The 20,198-nt window shown below is 56.9% G+C and overlaps 1 protein-coding gene across 1 annotated transcript; it reads right to left on the minus strand.

Annotated features, from left to right (window-relative positions):
- Positions 1–581: 581 nt before the first annotated feature.
- Positions 582–17,285, minus strand: LOC106866043. Its single transcript, XM_014898569.1, has 5 exons — positions 16,866–17,285; positions 1,707–1,919; positions 1,156–1,259; positions 825–876; positions 582–692 (listed from the first exon to the last, which is right to left on the minus strand). Exons 1-5 carry the CDS (start codon positions 17,283–17,285, stop codon positions 582–584), a joined length of 900 nt encoding a protein of 299 aa, XP_014754055.1.
- Between the last annotated feature and the right edge of the window lie 2,913 nt (positions 17,286–20,198).

Below are 20,198 nucleotides of genomic sequence, written 5' to 3' on the forward strand. Positions count from 1 at the left end.
TTTACGTGTCCAGATTTATTACAATAACTGCAAGTATACCTACTTCCAAATTTAGCATGTGATGTATGGGCTACATTTGGACTTGTTGAAGTAACATTGGACATGATGCCGGCAGATTTAAAAATCACATTGGTTGGCTTGTTAGATGTTTCAAAAATTCCATTGCCAGGTGACTTAACAATAGTGGGTGGATTACGCTTAAAATGAGCATGTGTATTAAAACCAAGTCCGGTCTTATTTTTACTCACTTTAGACTTATCTAAGATCATATTTAGATTTTTGTGCCCGCTAGAAAATTTCTGCAAAAATGTTTGTAAATAATTAACTTGATGAAACATGGCAATACAATTATCACAAGCACCATCCATGATTTGTTTTCCACTTCTACAATTAGCACACGAAGAAACCTCATGGATATGTAAAGCATATTCAACATGGAAAACCCTAGCATTTGCATCTTTCAACTTCAACTCAAGAATATGACAATTATTACAAGAAGTTGAATCTATCAAATCAGAAGTATCCATGCTAGCATCATTAATTTGTTTACGTTTATGCACAATAGATTTCTCATTGTTTTCTCATGCAACTCTAAGCTTAGCAAGTGTATCATCATGAATAGAACGCAAAGCCGTAAGCTCGGAATATATAGAGTCACAAGATTTGCAGGAATCATCATCAGGAATCATAGACTTAAGTTTAGTAATTTCAGAATTCAAGGATGCAATTTTCAAGTCATATTTCTTAATTCTTTTAGTAGCATAATCAAGCAAGGAACTCAATTTATTAGCACTTTTAAGTAATTCATCATACGAAAGTTCTACCTCATTGTTGTTGTCACTGTCGTAGTCGTCACAGGAGGTAGCACTCTTGTTGCTAGCCATAAGACACATCCCACTAATGTCACGCTTGCATTTGGATGCATCATCTTCACCAGACTCGATATCCACATCACTCAAGCATGGTTCACCATATTCATTGATTACGGAGAAAATACTGTGAGCCACTGCTCGAGCAAAGTCGCCCCTCTTTTTATTCATGATGTTGAAGGGGCGCTTCTTCTTCTTGTCCTCCCCATTCTCTTCTTTCGCCATCTTGGATAAGAATTTGGGACAATTTTGGCAAAAGTGATTGGGATCACCACATTCAAAGCACCTTGAAGCATTGTTCCCACCTCTCTTCTTTGAACGAACATTTTGCAGGGCACGTGTAAAACGAGAGGTGAGGAGTGCCAATTCTTCCTCTGGGTATTGCTCTAGCTGTTCATCAGTTAGTTGAGACAAAAAATACAGAGCATAGCAATATGAAGAAGTACCATCATTAGAGCGGCTAGAGTTAGAAACAAGTGCAATTAATTTGGAACCGGTTCTCCTAGCAAGAATATCCAATTCATGAGTTTTCAATTTTGAGTATAAGATATCAAGTGTAAGTGTGCTCATGACTGTAGATTCTCTAATAGATGTAACTTTCATCTCCCATATGGACATATCTAAAGCACTCAAAAGTTGTCTAGAAATCTCAGCATCAGAATAGGTAACACCTAATGCACGTAAGTTGCTGAGAATCTTATTAAAGCGTGCAAACAATTCATCCAAAGATTCGCCTGTCTTCATCTCAAATTTCATATACTCCTTTTTTTACATGTCCTGACGCACCTCCTTAACAGAGTTTGATCCTTCATGATAACTACAAAGTGTGTTCCATACCTCATGAGCGGATGCAAGGTGAGTGACATGGTCGAAGTCACTTCGTTGTAGACCTTGGATGATGTAGTTCCTCGACTTGTAGTTGTTCTCCACGTGGACCAAGTTTGTTGGTGTGATCGCATCGTCCGAGAGAAGCTCATAGGGCTTGGCGATCTTCTCCCATGTGGCGTAGCTTTGTGCCATGATGTATGCCTTCATCTTCGCCTTCCAAAACTAAAAATCAACACCATCGAACACACATGGTTTGATAGAATACCTATCCATATCTAGCAAGTCTAATCAACCGGTTAAGATAAATTAGAGAGACCTTGCTCTGAATACCAATTGTGAGATCGAGATAGGCAATCAGCGGGGGGGTGAATGATTGCGGGGAAGCAAATTAAAACTTTTCCCGAAAGTTCAAATCCTAAATCACCTTTCTGTCCGTGAAAGTAAAACAGCCGTAACTTTTGATTGGATGAACTAAAAAATAGGTATGACTATGCAAAACAAAGGTATTGCAATTATCTAACCAACGCATCACTCCTTGCCCTGGTGGGACCGCGCATCCCACGCCCGCCACGCGCCCGCGTGGCGCTGTTGATCTGACCACTGGGCCCCGCGCCTGAGGCGGGGGCATCCGCCCGGGAACCTCCAGTCCCGGCAAGTCGTCCCCGGGAAGCACCCGGGCCTAGCGCACCCGGGAACCTCCCCCGGGAAGCAGCTTCCCGGGAGGTGCCCAGGCAGGAATGTTCCCCGAAGCCCCGCTAGCCCCTTCCGGGCTGGTAGCTTGCCGAGCCGCCCGTAGCCGCGGCCCGGGATGACAGCTTCTCAGGAACTCGGAAATGGGGCCCACGCGTCGCGCAGCGGTGGTACCCCGGGTGCCACGGGTGCGACAGTAGCCCCCGGGCATGGGCCGGCACCACCTGTTCCCGGAAGAGTCTTTCCCCCGGTCGGTTGCCGGGCTACGCCCTCAACCGATGCGGGGGCCCCGATCAGTCGCGGGCCCGCGTCCCTTCGCCTTCCCCTGTACGGAGCCGCTACAAACGAAGCGGTGGACGCGTGATTTCCGCCCTAACTCCCCCCCTACATAGGGAAGTTAAGGCCACTCCGCGCACCCGTAGGGTACGGAACCGGCCGTTACCAAATGGTCGGGCATCATAAAGCCTCCACTGCTGGTAAAAAGGGGAACAATACTCTGCCCCTTCGCCTTCGTCTCCATCCTCTTCCGCATTTCTCATCCCTGCGCTTCTGGTAGCTTCCGCCCTCGCTTTCCATGGCGCCTCCCACCACCAGAAAGGGGAAGGAGGTCCAAACCTCGAAGAAGGCCGCGACGAGCAAGACCGAAGCGACGATCAAAGCTGCCGCCGCCAAGGACCAGAAGAGGCTGGAGATGCGCGCCACAGTCGCCTTCTTCCGCCCCAGTTATAACGGCGAGGCGTTGGGGAAGCTTCGGCACGCCGTCGCTTCCTGTTTCAACGAACACGGGGAGACGAAGATCTCCCTGGCGGGCGCCGAGCACCAGGACAACGATTTCCGGGTGTTCGCGCGCTTCCTCCTTTGCGGCATGGTACCGCCCTTCTCCCTATTCCTCCACGCACCGATGGAGTCCTATCAGCTGCGGGTGGCGCAGCTCCACCCCACCTCGCTGTTCCTCCTCGCCACCTTCCAGTTCCTCTGTGAGGCGTTCGTGGGGGTGATGCCGTCGGTGGGGCTCTTCCGCCACTACTTCTACCCGCGCATCGACAACGCGAAGGCGATCTCGTCAGGGGTGGTCTTCCGTGCCCGCGACCAGATGAAGTCCGAGTTCATCATCCGGTTGGGGAAGAAGATTGAAAAAGAGTGGCGGGGCGACTGGTGCTGGGTCCGAGTGGAGGACCCCCAGGAGTTCATCCAGTCGCCGACGGAGCTGCCGGTACCCCAGAACGGCTGGCAGGACAGGTACCACCGCGACGCTGACCTTTTCCCCATCGTGGAGAAGATCAAGGCGTTGCGGCTAGCGAGGCTCACCGATGTGGACGTGGCACGCACATTCGTCCATCGGCGCATTGCCCGCGTGGATGTACACGGGTACCGGGGACAGAACACGCCTCCAATAGGACGGCATGGACTTGGAGACCCTCAGGACATGGGTGAGGAGGGTCTCCGGCGAGATCTTCCAATCGACGGAGTTCCCGCCGGGGGTTTCCTCTCTTCACGCCGGCGTCAAGGCGCTCAGCGACATCGTCGGTGCCTTCCCGCCCTGCAACGACTGGGGTTGATGGACGACACCCCCACCCAGGTCCCGCAAGCTCCCCCGCAAACACCCCACGAGAAGCAGGTGCTCGAGGAGAGCGGGGGTGGATCCGATCCCAGCTGGCCCTCCCTCCAGTCGCTGGACGACGAGGTCGGCCAGGCGGCTGTGTCCCCGGAGGTCGTAGCCATGGAAGACGATGGCGAGGAGAGCAGTGACAGCACGCCCTTGATTGTGAGGAGATCAAGGGCGTTTACAGCGGCCGCAGCCCTCCCCTCGACGGCGACGTCCGCCCCGACAGCGGCCACCAACCTTGCAGCGGCGGCTTCAAGGGCGCCCGTCGGCACCTCGACGGCATCCGCGGCAATAGCGGCCGCGGGTGCCTCGGCGGCGGCCTCCGCCCCAGCGGCAGCCGCCAGCACCGTGGTGGCAGCCCGTCCCGGGGCGCCCGCCAGCACTTCGGCAGCACCTGCGCCTGCAGGGGTCACCGGAGCCCCGGCAACAGTCTTTCCCCCGGTAGCGGGAGCCTCCGCAAGTCCAGCTCCTGGCGGCGCGGCGGCCTCGCCATCGACACCCGGAGCTCTCCGGGTAACGACGACTCCGCGGGCGCCCACGGCGCCACCCGCTCGGGGGGTCTTCCGGAGCTTCGCGCTCCGGCGTAACCCCCCGAAGTCTTCCTCGCCGGCGGGTACCAGCAAGAGGGCGAGGAGCGATTCCCCGCCCGGTACGCCCAGCAAGAGGACGCGCGCCGACACCAGCGGCGCCGCCGACCCCCTCGCCGCAGGGGTCGGCCGCGACGCGGGCGCGCCCCTTGGCAACCCAGCCCCCACAGAGGCAGGGCCGGCAACCGGTATGTCTTTATCACTCCTCTGCAATCGCAATTTTCGTTAGCCGAACTCATGAACATACCTTCTTTCTATAGTGAGCGGCAGCTCGCTCGCGGCAATCCTCGTCGATGCTCCCGCCGGCGCAAGCGAAGCAGAGGAGGCTGCCCCGGCAAGCCCGACGGCCGCACAAGGTAACCGCCCTGGTCGCTCTTGTCCGCCTTTGAAGGCGCCATCCTTTGCCAATCCTCACGCTTCTCATTGTTGCAGGCACAAGTGGCAGCTGTGACGGCGGTGCCTGGCGACGCGCCCGTAGGCGTGGGCACGGCCGGCGCAGGCTCACCTGCCACCCAGCAGGGGGCAACCCCCGCCAGGAGCAGGGAAGCTTCCCCAGCCCCGGGGTCCCCGGGCGCAGGCACAGGGGAAGTTGCCGGGGGAGGACAGCAAGGCCCCCGGGAGCAGGCTGGCGACCCGGCACTCCCCGGCACCGACCTCGGCACCCTCGCCGGGGTCGCCTGGAACCCTCTTACCTGGGATCCGAGCGTCTTCGAGCGGGGGCACCGGTTCCTGGACGCCGGCTTGGAGGGGCAGCTTCTTCACTTTGGCAGCCTCCTCCCGGAGCCCCTGCCCCTGCCCCTTGCCGGGGTGCGAGCTCGAGCCTGCACCTCCCCCTGCACGCTCTCTTGCGGGGTAGCGCGGGCCTTCTTCGTTGCCGGGGCATCGCCCGGCAAGCTGTCGTCCTCGACAGCATCCTCGTCGCCGGCGTCAGCTGCGGCAGCGGCCCGGACGACCTCGCCAACGAACCAGGCCGCGTCCTTGAGGTCACACCGGATGGAGATGACTCCATAGACGGACGGCATCTTCATCACGCCATAGGCGCAATGCGTAGCCGCCATGAACTTGATCAGCGCCGCCCGACCAAGGATCCCGTTGTAGCGCAACGGGGTATGCGCCACATCGAACACTATGAACACGGTCCTGAACGCTTCCCGGGACCCGAAGGTGACCGGCAGCGTGATGCGCCCCATCGGGCGCACGATCCCGGGGTCACCCCCCGGAACGGATCGGTGGGCTTCAGCTGCTCCACCGGCAGCTGAAGCTTTTCCACCAGCCTGGTGGACAGGAGGTTAAGCTCCGCTCCGTTGTCCACCAGCACCTTGCTAATGATCGGCGAGACGACGAAGGGTATTACCCCTGAACCCAGCTGTCGTGCTGGGTGATCGTCGGCGCTGAAGGTGATCGGCACGTGCGACCACCTCAGCGGCTGTTGCGGCTCCGCATCCGGCAACATCGCGCACACGCCGCGGGTGAGACATTTCACCGCGGCGTGGGATGAGAGAGCGTAGGCTCCCCCATGGATGCAGGCGACGCCACGAGGCTCCTGGAAGCCCGGTTCGTCGCCGTCGGTATAGTCGGACTCGCGCTGCTCCTCAGCGTGCGCCCTGTCGCCTCCCCGGGGTGGGCGTTCCCGACCAGTGCAAGGCTGGCCGCGCCCCCCTTGGGGTTCATCCCTGCCGGCTCAGCCGCCGGCCGGCCTCGGTTACGCTCTGGGGTCGTTCGGGCAGTCTCGGGAGAAATGCCCGATGTCACCACAGTTGAAGCAGGCGCCGGCGGCACGGCGCTCCTCACAGCGCTGCTCCCGCCGCTGCTTGATCCCTTGCAGAACACGGCAATTCTGTGCGTGTGGGTGGAGTTGCTGTGGATGGGGCAACGGTCGCGTCACCCTGCTTCCCACCAGACTCGCCACCCGGCGAGGCCTTCTTCGCGGGCCTCGCGACAGGAGCCCCCGAGTCCGCAGCAAGGACTTGTTTCCCGCTGCGCTTGCGGGAACCCTTCTTCTGCGAGCCCTCACCAGGGCTCGCGGTAGCCTTGGCTGCCAGCTCGCGCGCTAGGCACCCTTCCTCGGCCATGGCGCATTTGTGCGCCAGGGCATACAAGTCCTGTGTCGTCCGGATCCGATGCGTGCTCAGCTTCTCGCGCATCTTGGGTCGCGGACGTTGATGGCGAAGGTGTTGATGATGGCGGCCGCCTCCACCTCGGGGATGGAATAGGAGAGGTTGGAGAAGCGGTTGACGAAGGCCCGCAACGTCTCTCCCGATTTCTGCACAATAGTGTGCAGCTCCGCCATGGTTCCTGGGCGCTTGTAGCCGCCCTGTAACGCGCTTACGAACTGCTCGCGCAGATCCGCCCAAGTGGCGATGGACCCGGCGGGCAGGTTGAGCAACCAGGTTCGCGCTGATCCTTTCAGGACCATCGGGAACCAGTTCGCCCTGACCTTGTCGTCGGCGCCGATGGCATGCATGCCCAACGTATAGGTCAGGAGGAAATCTTTGGGGTTAGCGGTCCCGTCGTACGTACCGAGCGCGGGCACTCGGAACTTATGGGGCCACGTCACCCGCCGCAGCTCACGTGTGAACGCGGTGCACCCGTCCTCGGGGCCCATGGGAGCGTCTTCCTATTCCTGTGGGCGCTGGCGCTCCACCTCGCGCCTGCGCCGGCGCTCCAAGCGCTGGTGCAGATCCTCCTGCTAGCGGGCATTTAAGATGCCACGGGCATCGCCCCCCGGATTGGTGGGCGATGAGTTCGAGAACCCCTCCGGGCCCCCGTCTCCTTGGCCTCCCTGAGGAGGGGAAGGTTCTCCCCCTGTCGTGAGGCGGGTGGCGCGTCTCCGCGCTCCGGGTTCTGCCCGTGGCCGGAGCCTACCGGGGCGCCCTCGCCTAGCGACTGCTGGGCGGCTAGGGCGAGGAGCGCTTCCAACTCTGCGCCGGCGTACCCTGCTACGGCTCGTACCGCACCATGACGCGCGCAGCAATGATGGCTTCAGCCGGGGTTCGCACGAAGGGCAGCCGGTTTCCTAAACGGCTGCTTCCCACCCAGGTCCCGGACGCCTCCGGGTGTGCAGGGTGCGAACCACCAGGGGTTGCCCGTGACGCGGTGTGCTCCTGGAGCCGCTGCCGCGGAGCGTCCTCGGGCTGCGACTCAAACCGTTGGCCGGCCCAGGCGACGCCGTGCATGCTCGCGTGACTGACCCTGGCACCGGGGGCAGCCAGTCCCCTCGGCCGATTGTCGGCTGAGGAGGAGGTGGAGGCAGCTGCGTTTGCTGCACTCTCGAGGGCTCAGCGGTCTCCTGAGCCCCCGACTCGGGCTGCACGTCGTGCGACCGCGTGTGTGCCGCTGGGGCCTCACGCGGGTCTACGCGTGAGTCACCAGCCCGCTTGGGGTCATGGTGACTAGACTCGTCGGCGAAGAAGAGCCAAGCCGACGCCGATGGAAACTCTGCTGCCAGCGATCTCCGGCGTTGTCCACTCCCGCGCCCCCTACCTGGCACGCCAGATGTCGTCGCACGGTGCTCCGACACCGGGGGCGTGCGGCCATGTCCCCCTCTTAGGTTTGGTAGGGGCGTCTGGGGCAGAGACCCGGCGATCGCCGGCAAGGCCGATTAGGCCCTGCGGGGCCGGCGAGACGAAGCGCTAGGGGTGTGCTGATGCACGCACGTTTTTACCCAGGTTCGGGCCACCCGGAGGTGTAAAACCCTACGTCCTGCTTGTCTGAGCTGATATTGATTGCGGATCAAATGTTTACACGTTGCCGGGCAAGCTCCCGGGCTTTCTCTCAATGGCTAGGTACTCCTCACTGCTCTCTGCTGGCTGTCTATTGGAGCCAACTAAGCTTCTGCCGAGCGAGCTTGAGCGAACTTGCTGAACTGAGCCGAAAAATGCTGAACCCCCTGACCGTTGGCATTGGTCCTCCTTTTATATACAAGGGGATGCCACAAGTGCCACGGTGCATGGGCTACAGGTGTCCAGCGGGGAGGCACACAACTCTCCCCGGTGAGCTTGTGGCGTGCATGGATGCCACCTCCGCCACTAGGGGTCTAAAACCCTAGAGTAGGATTGGACAGTCACTGTTCCTTTGATCGGACGGGTAACTACCCGTCGGTCGGCTCGTTTACTGAGCCGTGCGCTTCACTCCTTGCCCAGGTGGGACCGTGCATCCCACGCTCGCCACGCGCCCGCGTGGCGCTGTTGATCTGACCACTGGGCCCCACGCCTGAGGCGGGGCATGCGCCCGGGAACCTCCAGTCCCGGCAAGTCGTCCCCGGGAAGCACCCGGGCCTAGCGCACCCGGGAACCTCCCCCGGGAAGCAGCTTCCCGGGAGGTGCCCAGGCGGGAATGTTCCCCGAAGCCCCGCTAGCCCCTTCCGGGTTGGTAGCTTGCCGAGCCGCCCGTAGCCGCGGCCCGGGATGACAGCTTCCCGGGAACTCAGAAATGGGGCCCACGCGTCGCGCAGCGGTGGTACCCCGAGTGCCACTGGTGCGACACGTATTGAGATGAGTCCAAAAGCAAAGTTGTTCGTCTTGACGACGCGCACAACTTTCAGGTGGACCACTTTTCCATCGGATGCCATCTTGATGACGCTACTGTTTAATCTTTAAACAGCTCTTATCCAGCCATGGCTGGACCTACATGTTTTCACGTCGATGCACGTCGATGCCAGTCCATGACATCCACTCTTCTTGTGAAGTCTTCAAAACTCGACCATCACGTGTCGAATATCTCCAATACCGTACATTTCTGGTATAAACAACATACGGCAAACCGGTGTCCTCCCGGATCATCGTAGCCTTCACTTCCATTGTTCCTTCGCACGAACGTCCCGCATGACCTTGATCCCTCGACCTCAGCTTCTCCCTAGCTTCGTCCCTCGATCCCGTCATCGACTACGTTCCTCTAGCTCCGGCAACACCTGAAAGCGAGCACACAAATAACCAGTACAAGCACAAGTCCACAACTTAACTCAGAGTAAGTTCCAACACAAGATACATGTCATCACATAAGTATCCATATTATCCAAAGTATCCACATCAATGTTTCATCTAAAACACTTGCCAATGTTACACATCACCTATGATTTCACAATAATATGACTTTCCTGATTTTAACGTTGGAAACATATTTAATGATTCACCTATGTTTTCCTCGATTTTTTATTTTGTCATGTTCATTTTGTTTTCGATAAGAGGATAATGTGACATCCTCATGTGCAAATGTTATTCCAACATTTAATCCATCATTGAAAGCGGGATAACGTGACTTCCCAAATATATATAGTTGCAACATTTGCAATGGTTTACAAAATGTGTGTTTTGGTGTTATAAATATATTTGGGAATTTATTGAACTATAGAAATATTAGAAGATTTTATTTGGAGTTTATTCAAAACTTATTTTAGTATAAAAGAATTTATAAAAGAATATTGGGTGGAAACTATGTTTCCTAACCCTACAACACTTATTTTGATTTATTTGAATTATTTGGAGTTCATATGGTATTTATAAATCCATATTTAAATTTATGTGTTTTGTTTGAATTCAAAAGGGCTAGAAAACTGTCGCACCAGTGGCACCCAGGGTACCACCGCTGCATGACGCGTGGGCCACCTCGCTCGCTCCCTAGAAGGATCACACCCCGGGCAGCTCCGCACAAGCTGCCCGGCAAGTCACCAGCCCGGCGGGGCTAGCCGGGCTGCGGGGGTTGCCTTGTAGGGCAGGCAGAGGAATCCCGCCTGCGTGCTTCTCGGGAAGGTTACTTGCTGGGAAGGGTGTTCCCGGGAGCAAGCGTCCGTTACAAGAGCAGGAGCGACAGCAGCGCCACGTGGCCGCTCGGCGGGCGCACCGCGCGCAGGGTTCGTCAGGACGAGGAGTGAAGCACACGCCAGCATTAAATTGTCCGAACCAAAGGGGATTCCCCGTCTATTCGGCCTACAGTGACCCGCCTGGGGTAAATTCTAGACGCCTGGGCCACTAAACGATCTCGTGTCCATTGTGCTCCAACGCTTGGCATTGGCCTCGCCGGCGATCGCCGGAGCGATCCCCGTCGCCCACTGCCGAACCTAAAAGTGGTGCTCGTGCATCCCCGGTGTCTGAGCCCCGTGCTACAACATTGTAGCGACCGCCCCCGTATAGGGTTCTATCTCTGTGCTTACAGTGCTAGTCCCTATATCGACTCGCTAGCACACACAGTTTCAAGATGTAATATCAAGATACAAAGGTCAAAAGTATATTACATCGCATTGATCCAGAATTTTAATAATACCTCACATATTGCATAACCTCATGGGTTAGCTCAAAAGAAAAGAAAATCTTGCAGCGGAAAGCAGAAGATGCATGAGTCCCATAACAACTCCACAGTCGAAACATGTTGGAATGTAAACTCGCAACCCTAACAATTCGTACCTCACTTTTCACCTGGTCACCTGCAACATTTAAATGTTGCAGCCACTAGGGAGTCAATACATTGAATGTATTGGCAAGTTCACAAAAGGGTTATAACAGATCCTATCAAGTATATGCAGTATTTGGCTAGGTGGAGATCAGGCTTTTTGCGTGGAAGCAGAATATAATTTACCCTACTACAATTGAATGTTACAATAAGGTTAACTAATGGACACCGGGTAGAAACACCGATGCTCCTATTAATCTAAGGACATTGAGTAGACACATCAATGCTCCTAACTCAAGTTCAAACCATTCATTTTATTAAGAAATTGGAATGAGTGAGACCTTCCTTACAGCCCCCATATCTAGTTGCTCATGATTGTCCGTAACCGGGGACACGGCTAAGTATTTAGTTTGACACTCTCAAGAGGTTATACACATTCCTCACAAGAATTCGACGTGTTAATCCCTTGCTGTTCTCAGAGTAGAGTAGCAACGGCATCGACTTCAAGAATTTTCAGAACATACTCTCCCAGACCACCTGAGGGACCTGCGCTCCCACCTACACAACTACCTCAGTACAATCCCTCGGATCTAGGTTCATATTTCTTACTCCATCCAGCCAGAGCCCATTTAGCTTGTGGTTGTACTGGAAGCTACTAAACATGAAACTAGTCCAGTCTCTGATACCCCAGGTGGCATTTCACATTTGCGACGCAAGCGCTCCCTGAATCCACGGAGACTTGAGTCAGAGGGACCCATAAAAATGGACCTGACGTCGCATAACATCTCAAATACTCAAAGCAGCCCACTCAGGATGGTTCATTAGGATTGTTTTTGCCAAGTTTCCAAAATCACTCCACATCATCATTTCACAGTGATTGAGATTCCCTCGCACGTTTACTAACATAGCATGGCTAAGCAATACTAATCACGATGGCTATTGGTGGAGGATTCATGGCAAAGGTAACCCTATAGCTAGTAGGTCAATCATAACTAGCATAAGTACGAGTAATAGTCCTATCAATGCATTCTACAAGCAACACTAATGCATAAGTATTTTAAAAACAATAATAATAGGATAATGATCAAAGTGAACTTGACTTGGTTAAGATTGTTGAAGCCTTCTTAAACGACACACAACCACTACAATCGCACTCCGCGTGATCTGTTGTAGAGAACGAATAAGCAAATATAAATACACAATTCACACAATTCAAATAACTCAAAATATAACTCCAAACGAACACCAAACATGAGTCAACATGAAAAACAATCAATGACAGTACCAATTCAATGTATAACTAGTACTACTTTAACCCTAAACAAAATTCTAGGTCCTAAGGCTAAGACTAGAGTGGCTAAGTCTGGAATTTAAGTCTACAGTAACTGTTATAACTTGGATACTACTAAGTATTAAGATTGTACTAGCTGGTGCTAAAGGGCAGAACATGGAATGAAAAGTATACTACTGTATAGTATTAAGATTGTACTAGCTAACCCAATAAGTCTCATACCAAAAGGATCTACGGAGAATTAGCTACTGGCTTGCAAAGCTGGCTAGTCAGATTCTAACAGATTAAAGATACTAACTTCTACTGTAAAAGTACTGGTCCTAATGGCTTCAAATGACAGAGGGCCAACAAGATGAAATGAAGTGCTCAATCTACTCTTCCATTTTCCACTGATTTCATACTAAATGGATAAGTGAGGCAGAAACTACAGTCGAATCAACAAGCCTAATCTAAAACAAGGTTTCTGTAACTAAAGGCTTCAAGATTTGGTTGTGTGGGAAACTGCTGAAGGTACTGTTTTGCAACGACAATGCACTAGTGAAGATGGCCTATAATGGGTTCACAACTTGACTTAGTCTGTATATAAAGATGTGTTCTAACTACAGCAAAATGAATCGGAACAAAATTGTCTATGGTTCAAAAGATACGGGTTCCAAAACATGGCTAATCTAAACTGCGCTGCTGCAGGATTCTGCCGCGGCAGGAAAATCGGCAGAAACATTTTCTTACCAAAACGGAGACGGTTCGCCGGGGATGTAATGGAAACGGCGAGGAACTCGTCGGCGAGGTCGATGTGGTTGTGCAAGATGTCGAGGGAGACAAGAGGAAGCCGAGGGTGTTCACGGTGTTCGTCGGGGGTGCTCCGAGGCGGTGGCGGTTGTCGTTGGAGTCGTCGTTCCGGTGGGTTTCGGGGTCGGTGAGGAGGCTAGGGCCGTGCACGGTGTCATGGCGGACGTCGTGACGCGGCTTGCGTGACCGGGGTGTCTCTAGACGGCGACGGGCGGAGCTCCGGGCGTGGCTTCGGCATGCCGTTGGGGGCGGCGCGGCCAACGGCGACGGTTCTTCGCAAAACCTTGTCAAAGGGGTAGGTGAGGGTCACATGAGTCTACCGGTGAAAAGAATTGAAGAACGGAGGTTCGGAGCGAGCTCACCTGCAACAATGGCGGCGGTGACGGGCGGAGACGGACGTTGATGGTGCACGATCTACAGAGGACTAGAGGCTAAGCTTTCCATACAGGAATGAGAGAGGAGAGGCAAAGGCTCGAAGTGACGCGCTCGGAATTTTCTTTTACTGGCCGAGGAGGAAGATCGGGCGTGGGATGCCACCGAGCGGCATTAGGGCGCCGGTCACGGTGATTGAAGAAAGTGGGGCGTGATTGGGGGGGTGGCGGGGGAATTGAGGAGGGATTAGGGAGAGGAGGTGCTGGGGATTCCATTCAGTGAACCGGGACGAGGCTCAGGGCAAGGAGGCGAGGTCGGGGGCGGGAATCACGGCAGAGACGGCGTTGCCTGGAGTTTCTGTACCTGGACGCAGGAGGAAGAACACGAGCGTCGGCTTGGGCTGGTGGGCGCTCGAGAGAGATGGGCCAGAGGGAGGCTCGGGCGTGAGTTGGGCCAGGACAGAGAGGGAAAGGCCCAGGGGAAAAAAAAGAAGAAAAAAAGAGGATGGGCTGCAGCTGGGCTGGTTCGGGTGGGCTGGGGCAGGCCCAGGCGGGTGAGTTTGGGCCGGTTCGGCCCATTTGGCAGGGCCGGTCCGTTTCTTTTTTTTTGTTCCTTTTTATTTTTTTCTGTTTTTATTCATAACTTTTGATTTCTAACACCAAATCAAACCAAATAAAATCTAGAAAATTTGTAAATTCAAATCCTCCAAAGTGCGAGCTTTTGGGACTTGAATTCTTTCAAAATAAAATAAGTAAAAATACTTTTGCTTATATAATTGTCACTAGGGATTTATAAGTAATAATAAAATAGACTTTGAAATCTATTATGAAACCTTTGTTTCATTAATTAGTTTAAACTCCAATAAAAATATTGGGTTGGCATACTTTTCACTAACCCTTCCTTAGCTAAATACCCCATTGGGTTGAACTCCAAATAAAATCTTATAATATTTGTATGGTTCACTAAATTCTCAAATAGTTTTATAACACCAAATCACAAACCATGTAAACCATCGCAGATGTTTTCCAAATATATATATATTTGGGAAGTCACGTTATCCCACTCTCAACGACGGAATACATGCAAGCTAAGGGCACATGCATGCACGTTTTTACCCAGGTTCGGGCCACCCGGAGGTGTAAAACCCTACGTCCTGCTTGTCTGAGCTTGTATTACCACAAAACCAGGTGTTTACAAGTGGCCAGGTGAGTTCCCGGGTACTCTCTCCCTTTTAGCTAAGTGTTCGTTGCTACTCTCTGCTATCGCTCGGGGCAAGCTGCGAGCTAATCCAACTGAACCCAGCTCCGACTAACCAACCAACGACCCAACCCTTTTGACCGTCGGCGGGGGTCCTCCTTTTATAACCAAGAGGATACCACAGGTGCCACGGTGCATGGATTACAAGTGGCGGGCAGGGAGGCTGGGCAACTCCCACTCGGTGCGCTGGTGGCATGCATGAGCGCCAACTCCGCTGCTAGGGGTCTAAAACCCTAAAGGTAGGATTGGACAGCCACTGTTCACCTGACTTAGACGGGTAACGCTCCTCCTGTCGGCTCATTTAATGCGCCGTGAGCCTCACTCCTTGCCCTGGTGAGACTGCGCACTCGACGCCTGGCACGTGCCCGCGTGGCGCCGCTGCTCTACCCGCTGGGCCCCACCCTTGTGGCGGGATCCTGTGCCCGGGAACCCCTCCTCCCGGCAGGTGGCTTCCCGGGAGGCGCCCAGGCCTGACCACATCCGGAAACCCCCTCCCGGCAAGTGGCTACCCGGGAGGTACCCCGGTGGGAATATTCCCCGAAGCCCCGCTAGCCCTTCCAGGCTGGTAGCTTGCCGGGCCGCTCGTGGCTGCACCCCGGGATGAGACCCTCCCGGGAACTCGGAGACGAAGCCCACGTGTCGCGCAACGGTGGTACCCCAGGTGCCACTGGTGCGACAGTAGCCCCCGGGCATGGGCCGGCAACACCTGTTCCCGGATGAGCTTTCCCCGGGTCGGTTGCCGGGCTACGCCCCCAACCGACGCGTGGGCCCCGATCCGCCTCGGGCCCGCGTCCCTTCGCTGCCCCTAGTACTTCGCCGTTACAGACGGAGTAGTGGGCGCGTGATTTCCACCCTAACCTCCCCCTTAAACAGGGAAGTTAAGGCCACTCCCCGCATTACTCCTTTTGATTAGGAGTTATCCCCGCGCACCCGTAGGGTACGGAATCGGCCGTTAGCAAACGGCCGGGCGCTATAAAGTTTTTACTGTTGCCAAAAGGGGAAAACACTCTGCTCCCCTTGGCCTTCGCCTTCAACCTCCTTCGCATCTCGCATCCAAGTGTTCTTGCTAGCTTCCACCCCCGTTCCCCATAGCGCCCCCCACCACCAGGAAGGGAAAAGAGGTGCGGGTCTCGAAGAGAGCGGCAGCTAGTAGGAGCAAGGTGGCAACCAAGGCAGCCGCCGACAAAGACCGGAGGAAGCGGGAGATGCGGGCCACGCTCGCCTTCTACCGGCCTGGCAACAACGGCGAGGCGCTGGACAAGATCCAGATCTTCCCGGCGGGCGCCGATCACCAGGACAATGACTTCCGAGTGTTCGGGCGCTTCCTCCTCACCGGGCTGGTGCCGCCATTCTCGCTGTTCCTCCACACGCTGATGGAGTCATATCAGCTGTGGGTGGCGCAGCTTCACCCAACATCGTTGTTCTTCCTCGCCACCTTCCAATTCCTCTGCGAGGCATTCGTGGGGGTGATGCCGTCGGTGGCGCTCTTCCGTCACTATTTCTACCCCCGTATTGACAACGCGAAAGCGATGTCGTCAGGGGTGGTGTTCCGCGCCCGCGACCAGATGAAATCCAAGTTCATCCTCCGGTCGGCGAAGAAGATTGAGAAGCGGTGGCGGGTCGACTGGTGCTGGGTCCGAGTGGAAGACCCACAAGAGTTCATCCTCTCGCCCACGGAGCTGCCGCAGCCCCACAACGGCTGGCAGGACAGGTACTACGCGACGCCGATCTCCTCCCCATCATGGAGAAGATCAAGGCGTTGCGGCTAGCGGGGCTCACCGACGTGGATGTGGCTCGTACCTTCATCAACCGGCGCATCGCGCCGCTCCAACTGCGCTCCCGGCCCGCGTGGATGTACATGGGTCCTGGGGACAGGACACGCCTCCACCAGGACGGCGTGGATTTGGAAACCCTCAAGGTGTGGGTGAGGGGAATCTTCGGCGAAAGCTTCCAATCAACGAGGTTCCCGCCGGGGGTCTTTTCCCTCCATGCCGGCGTCGCGGCGCTCAACGACATCGTCTCCGCCTTCCCGCCCTGCAACGAGTGGGGCTGATGGACGATACCCCCACCCGGACCCCCCGCGCTCCCTCGCCAGCACCTCGCGGGAAGCAGGTGCTCGAGGGCAGCGGGGGCGAGTCGGAGATCTGTTGGCCCTCCCTCCAGTCCCTGGATGACGAGGCGGGCCAGGCTACAGCGTCCCCAGAAGTCGTCCCCGTAGACGACGACGATGAGGACAGCGACGATGCGCCCCTGGTTGTTCGGAGATCAAGGGCGTATGCAGCGGCTGCGGCTATCTCCTCGGCGGCCGCGGCGGCATCTTCCCCAACGGCGACATCCGCCCCGGTAGCGGCCCCCAGCCCCGTGGCGGCCGCCGCTTGGGGGGCGCCCGTCGGTACTTCGGCAGCGACCACGTCCCCAGGGGTCACCGGAGCCTCGATGGTGACATCCGCCCCAGCGGCGGCCACCTCAGGAGCGTCCGCCGGTACCTCGGCGGCGCACACGTCCGCGGGGGTCACCGGGGCCGCGGCGGCGACATCCGCCCTAGCGGCGGACGCCAGCACCGCGGCGGCAGCTGCCCTGGGGGCATCTGCCGATGCCTCGGCGGGGACCATCCGCGATCCGGCAACGGCTTTAGCAGCAACAGCCGTCGGGGCCGCAGCGGCAGCCTTCCCGGGGTCAGCCCCTGACACCGCGGCGGCTTCGCCATCGACTCCCGCGACGCCCCAGGTCGTGGCGACCCCGCGGGCACCTACGGTGCCGCCCGCTCGGGGGGTCTTCCGGGGCTTCGCGCTCCGGCGCAACACCCCGAGGACCGACTCACCGGTGGGCGCCAGCAAGAAGGGCAGGAGCGACTCCCCGCCCGCCACGCCAAGCAAGAGGGCGCGCGCGGACGCCGGCGGCGCCGCTGACCCGACTGACACAGGGGCTAGTGGCGCCGTCACCGCACTTGCCGACGACCCAGCCCCAGTGGGGGCGGGGCCGGCGACTGGTACGGCTCCTTCGCTCCTCCTTCCCTGCATTTTTCAGTTGTCAGTTAACCATAGAAGCGTACCTTCTTTTTCAGCAAGCGGCAGCTCGCCCGCGTCAAGCCTATTGGAGGCTCCCGCCGGCACGAGTGAGGCGGGGGAAGCCCCGCTCGCAAGTCCATCTGCCTTGCAAGGTAACCGCCCCGGCTACCCTTGTCCGCTTCCGAAAGCTCTTCTACTTGTCATCGGCGGGAAGACGACGCCCCTCACCGTTCTACGATGGAAGCGGGGGCTTCGTCGTCATCGGCGGTCTTCCCCAACACCGACCTCGGCACACTTGCCAGGGTGGCTTGGAATCCAATCACCTGGGATCCGAGCATCTTCGAGCGAGGACACCGGTTCCTAGACACCGTCAGGGACCAACAGCAAGCCTTCGTCGCCTCTTTCAACGAGGTGAGGGAGCACCACGCCATCGCCAAGAGCCAACTTGACGAGGTGCGGGGAGTCATGGAGAGGGAGCGGCAAGAGCTTTCCCGACTGCGCGAGGAGACTCGCCTCGCCAGAGAAGAGGAGCGCCTTGCCCAGCAAGCCCTGGTGTTTCCCGTGGCCTTTGAGCTTGTCAAAGGTTCTCGTCTTGAGCCCCCGCAGCACTTCTGCGTTGGCTCGCTCCGCCTGCCCATTACTCCTCAGATGAGCAACGGAAGTGAAGTGTAACTTGGTGCCCATGTTCTCGCAGTAGGCCTGGAACACTGCGCTCGTGAACTGTGTGCCATTGTCGGTGATGATGTCGTTAGGCACACCAAACCGGCACACAATGCTTTTGAAGAACTTGATGGCCGCCTAGGCGGTCACCTTCCGCACTGGTTCCACTTCCACCCACTTGGAGAACTTGTCGATGGCCACGAACAAATATTCGTACCCACCAACTGCTCTCGGTAGCTTACCGACGATATCAAGCCCCCAGACCGCGAACGGCCACGAGGAAGGGATGACGTGTAGGGCCTGCGCCGGCCGGTTGCTCTTCTTCAAGTGGAACTGGCATGCTTCGCACGTCTTCACCAGCTGCTCCGCATCGGCCAGGGCCGTGGGCCAGTAAAAACCGTGCCGAAACGCCTTGCCAGCCAGCGTACGGGAGGCCACATGGTGGGAGTATGTGCCTCGGTGTATCTCTTCCAGCAACGCGCACCCTTCGTCCTGCAGCACGCAGATGAGCTTGACTCCATTTGCACGCCTGCGGTAGAGGTTCCCGTCCACCATGGCGTACATCTTGGCTTGCCGGGCCACTCGCTCTGCGGCGACATCATCGTCCCGGAGGGCCCCCTCCTTCAGGTAGCGGGCGATTTCCATCGCCCAGGGAGGGGTCTCCCTGCCTACGCATGCCGCTATGTCAGCGGCATGGACCCCTGCTGTTGCGGGGGTTCCTTCGGTCGCCGGAGGGGCGTCCCCGACGACCGGCTCGGGGACGACTGAAGGAGCCGCTTGCTTCTGGCAGAACACCCCCGCCGGGGGCTTCCGGCGCTCTGCTGCCATCTTGGCTAGCTCGTCAGCAGCGAAGTTGTCCTTCCGCTAGACGTGCTCGAACCGCAAACCCTTGAACTTGCGGACTTCCTCCACGTACGGCGCCATCTGCGAGCAGTCGTAGTCCTTGTTCACCTGGTTGATCACAAGCTGGGAGTCTCCGCGAACAATCAGGCGCTTGATGTCGAGGGCGATTGCTGCCTGTAACCCGGCGAGCAAGCCCTCATACTCCGCCGTGTTGTTGGTGGAGTTCAGGAAATCGAGTTGAACAGCGAACCTCAACTGTTCTACTGTCGGTGACTCGATGACGACCCCGGCGCCAGCTCCTTGGAGACTGAACGCACCGTCGAAGTAGAGGACCCAACGGCCTTCGTCCAGCTTGCCGGGCAGGCTGGTCTCCGGCTCCTCCTCTTCTGCATTCGTCGACGTCCACTCGGCGACGAAGTCCACCAGAGCCGCACTCTTGATGCTCTTGGAGTTGGTGAAGTGGAGATCAAACTCTGACAGCTCCATCCTCCATTCGGCCACCCTCTTGGCGGCTTCACGGTTGGTGAGGGCTCGCTCAAGGCAAAATCCCGACACCACCGTGATGCGGTGCGCCTGGAAGTAATGGCGCAGCTTGCGGGACGCAAGGAGAATCCCCAAGAGGAGCTTCTGCACTTGCGGGTACCTCGTTCGCGCGTCGCGCAGCACCATGCTGACGAAGTACACCGGGTGCTGCACTAATCACTTACGCGGTGCAGGAGCTGCCGGCTCGGGAGTGGTTCCTGGGTCCGAGGCGGTTGCTGGGGGCCGCTCAGCCCCCTGCCCCACAGCCTCAGTCCCTGGAACATCTTCCTCCCTCTCGGAACCAGCACCGAGCTGACCACCTGGTCAGTCGACTCTAGGTAGAGTAGCAGCGGCTCGCCCGGCTTGGGGGTGACGAGGACGAGCGGCGACCTCAGGTACTGTTTGAGTTCCCGGAACGCCGTTTCGACCTCGGGAGTCCACTCAACCGGACCCTTCTTCTTCATCACCTTGAAGAAAGGCAGGGCGCGTTCG

Source organism: Brachypodium distachyon, chromosome 2 (genome assembly GCF_000005505.3).
Source record: "Brachypodium distachyon strain Bd21 chromosome 2, Brachypodium_distachyon_v3.0, whole genome shotgun sequence".
NCBI classification, from domain to species: Eukaryota; Viridiplantae; Streptophyta; class Magnoliopsida; order Poales; family Poaceae; genus Brachypodium; species Brachypodium distachyon.

Bases quoted from the DNA above. Each gene is read 5' to 3' on its own strand.
- LOC106866043 (XM_014898569.1), bottom strand. From the start codon at position 17,285: ATGGTCCCCGCCGAGGCATCGGCAGATGCCCCCAGGGCAGCTGCCGCC. The intron at 1,260-1,706 runs GTATGGAACACA...ACTGATGAACAG, and splicing joins ACCTTGCATCCGCTCATGAG to CTAGAGCAATACCCAGAGGA. The intron at 877-1,155 runs GTGCTTTGAATG...TCTTATGGCTAG, and splicing joins GGTGGGAACAATGCTTCAAG to CAACAAGAGTGCTACCTCCT.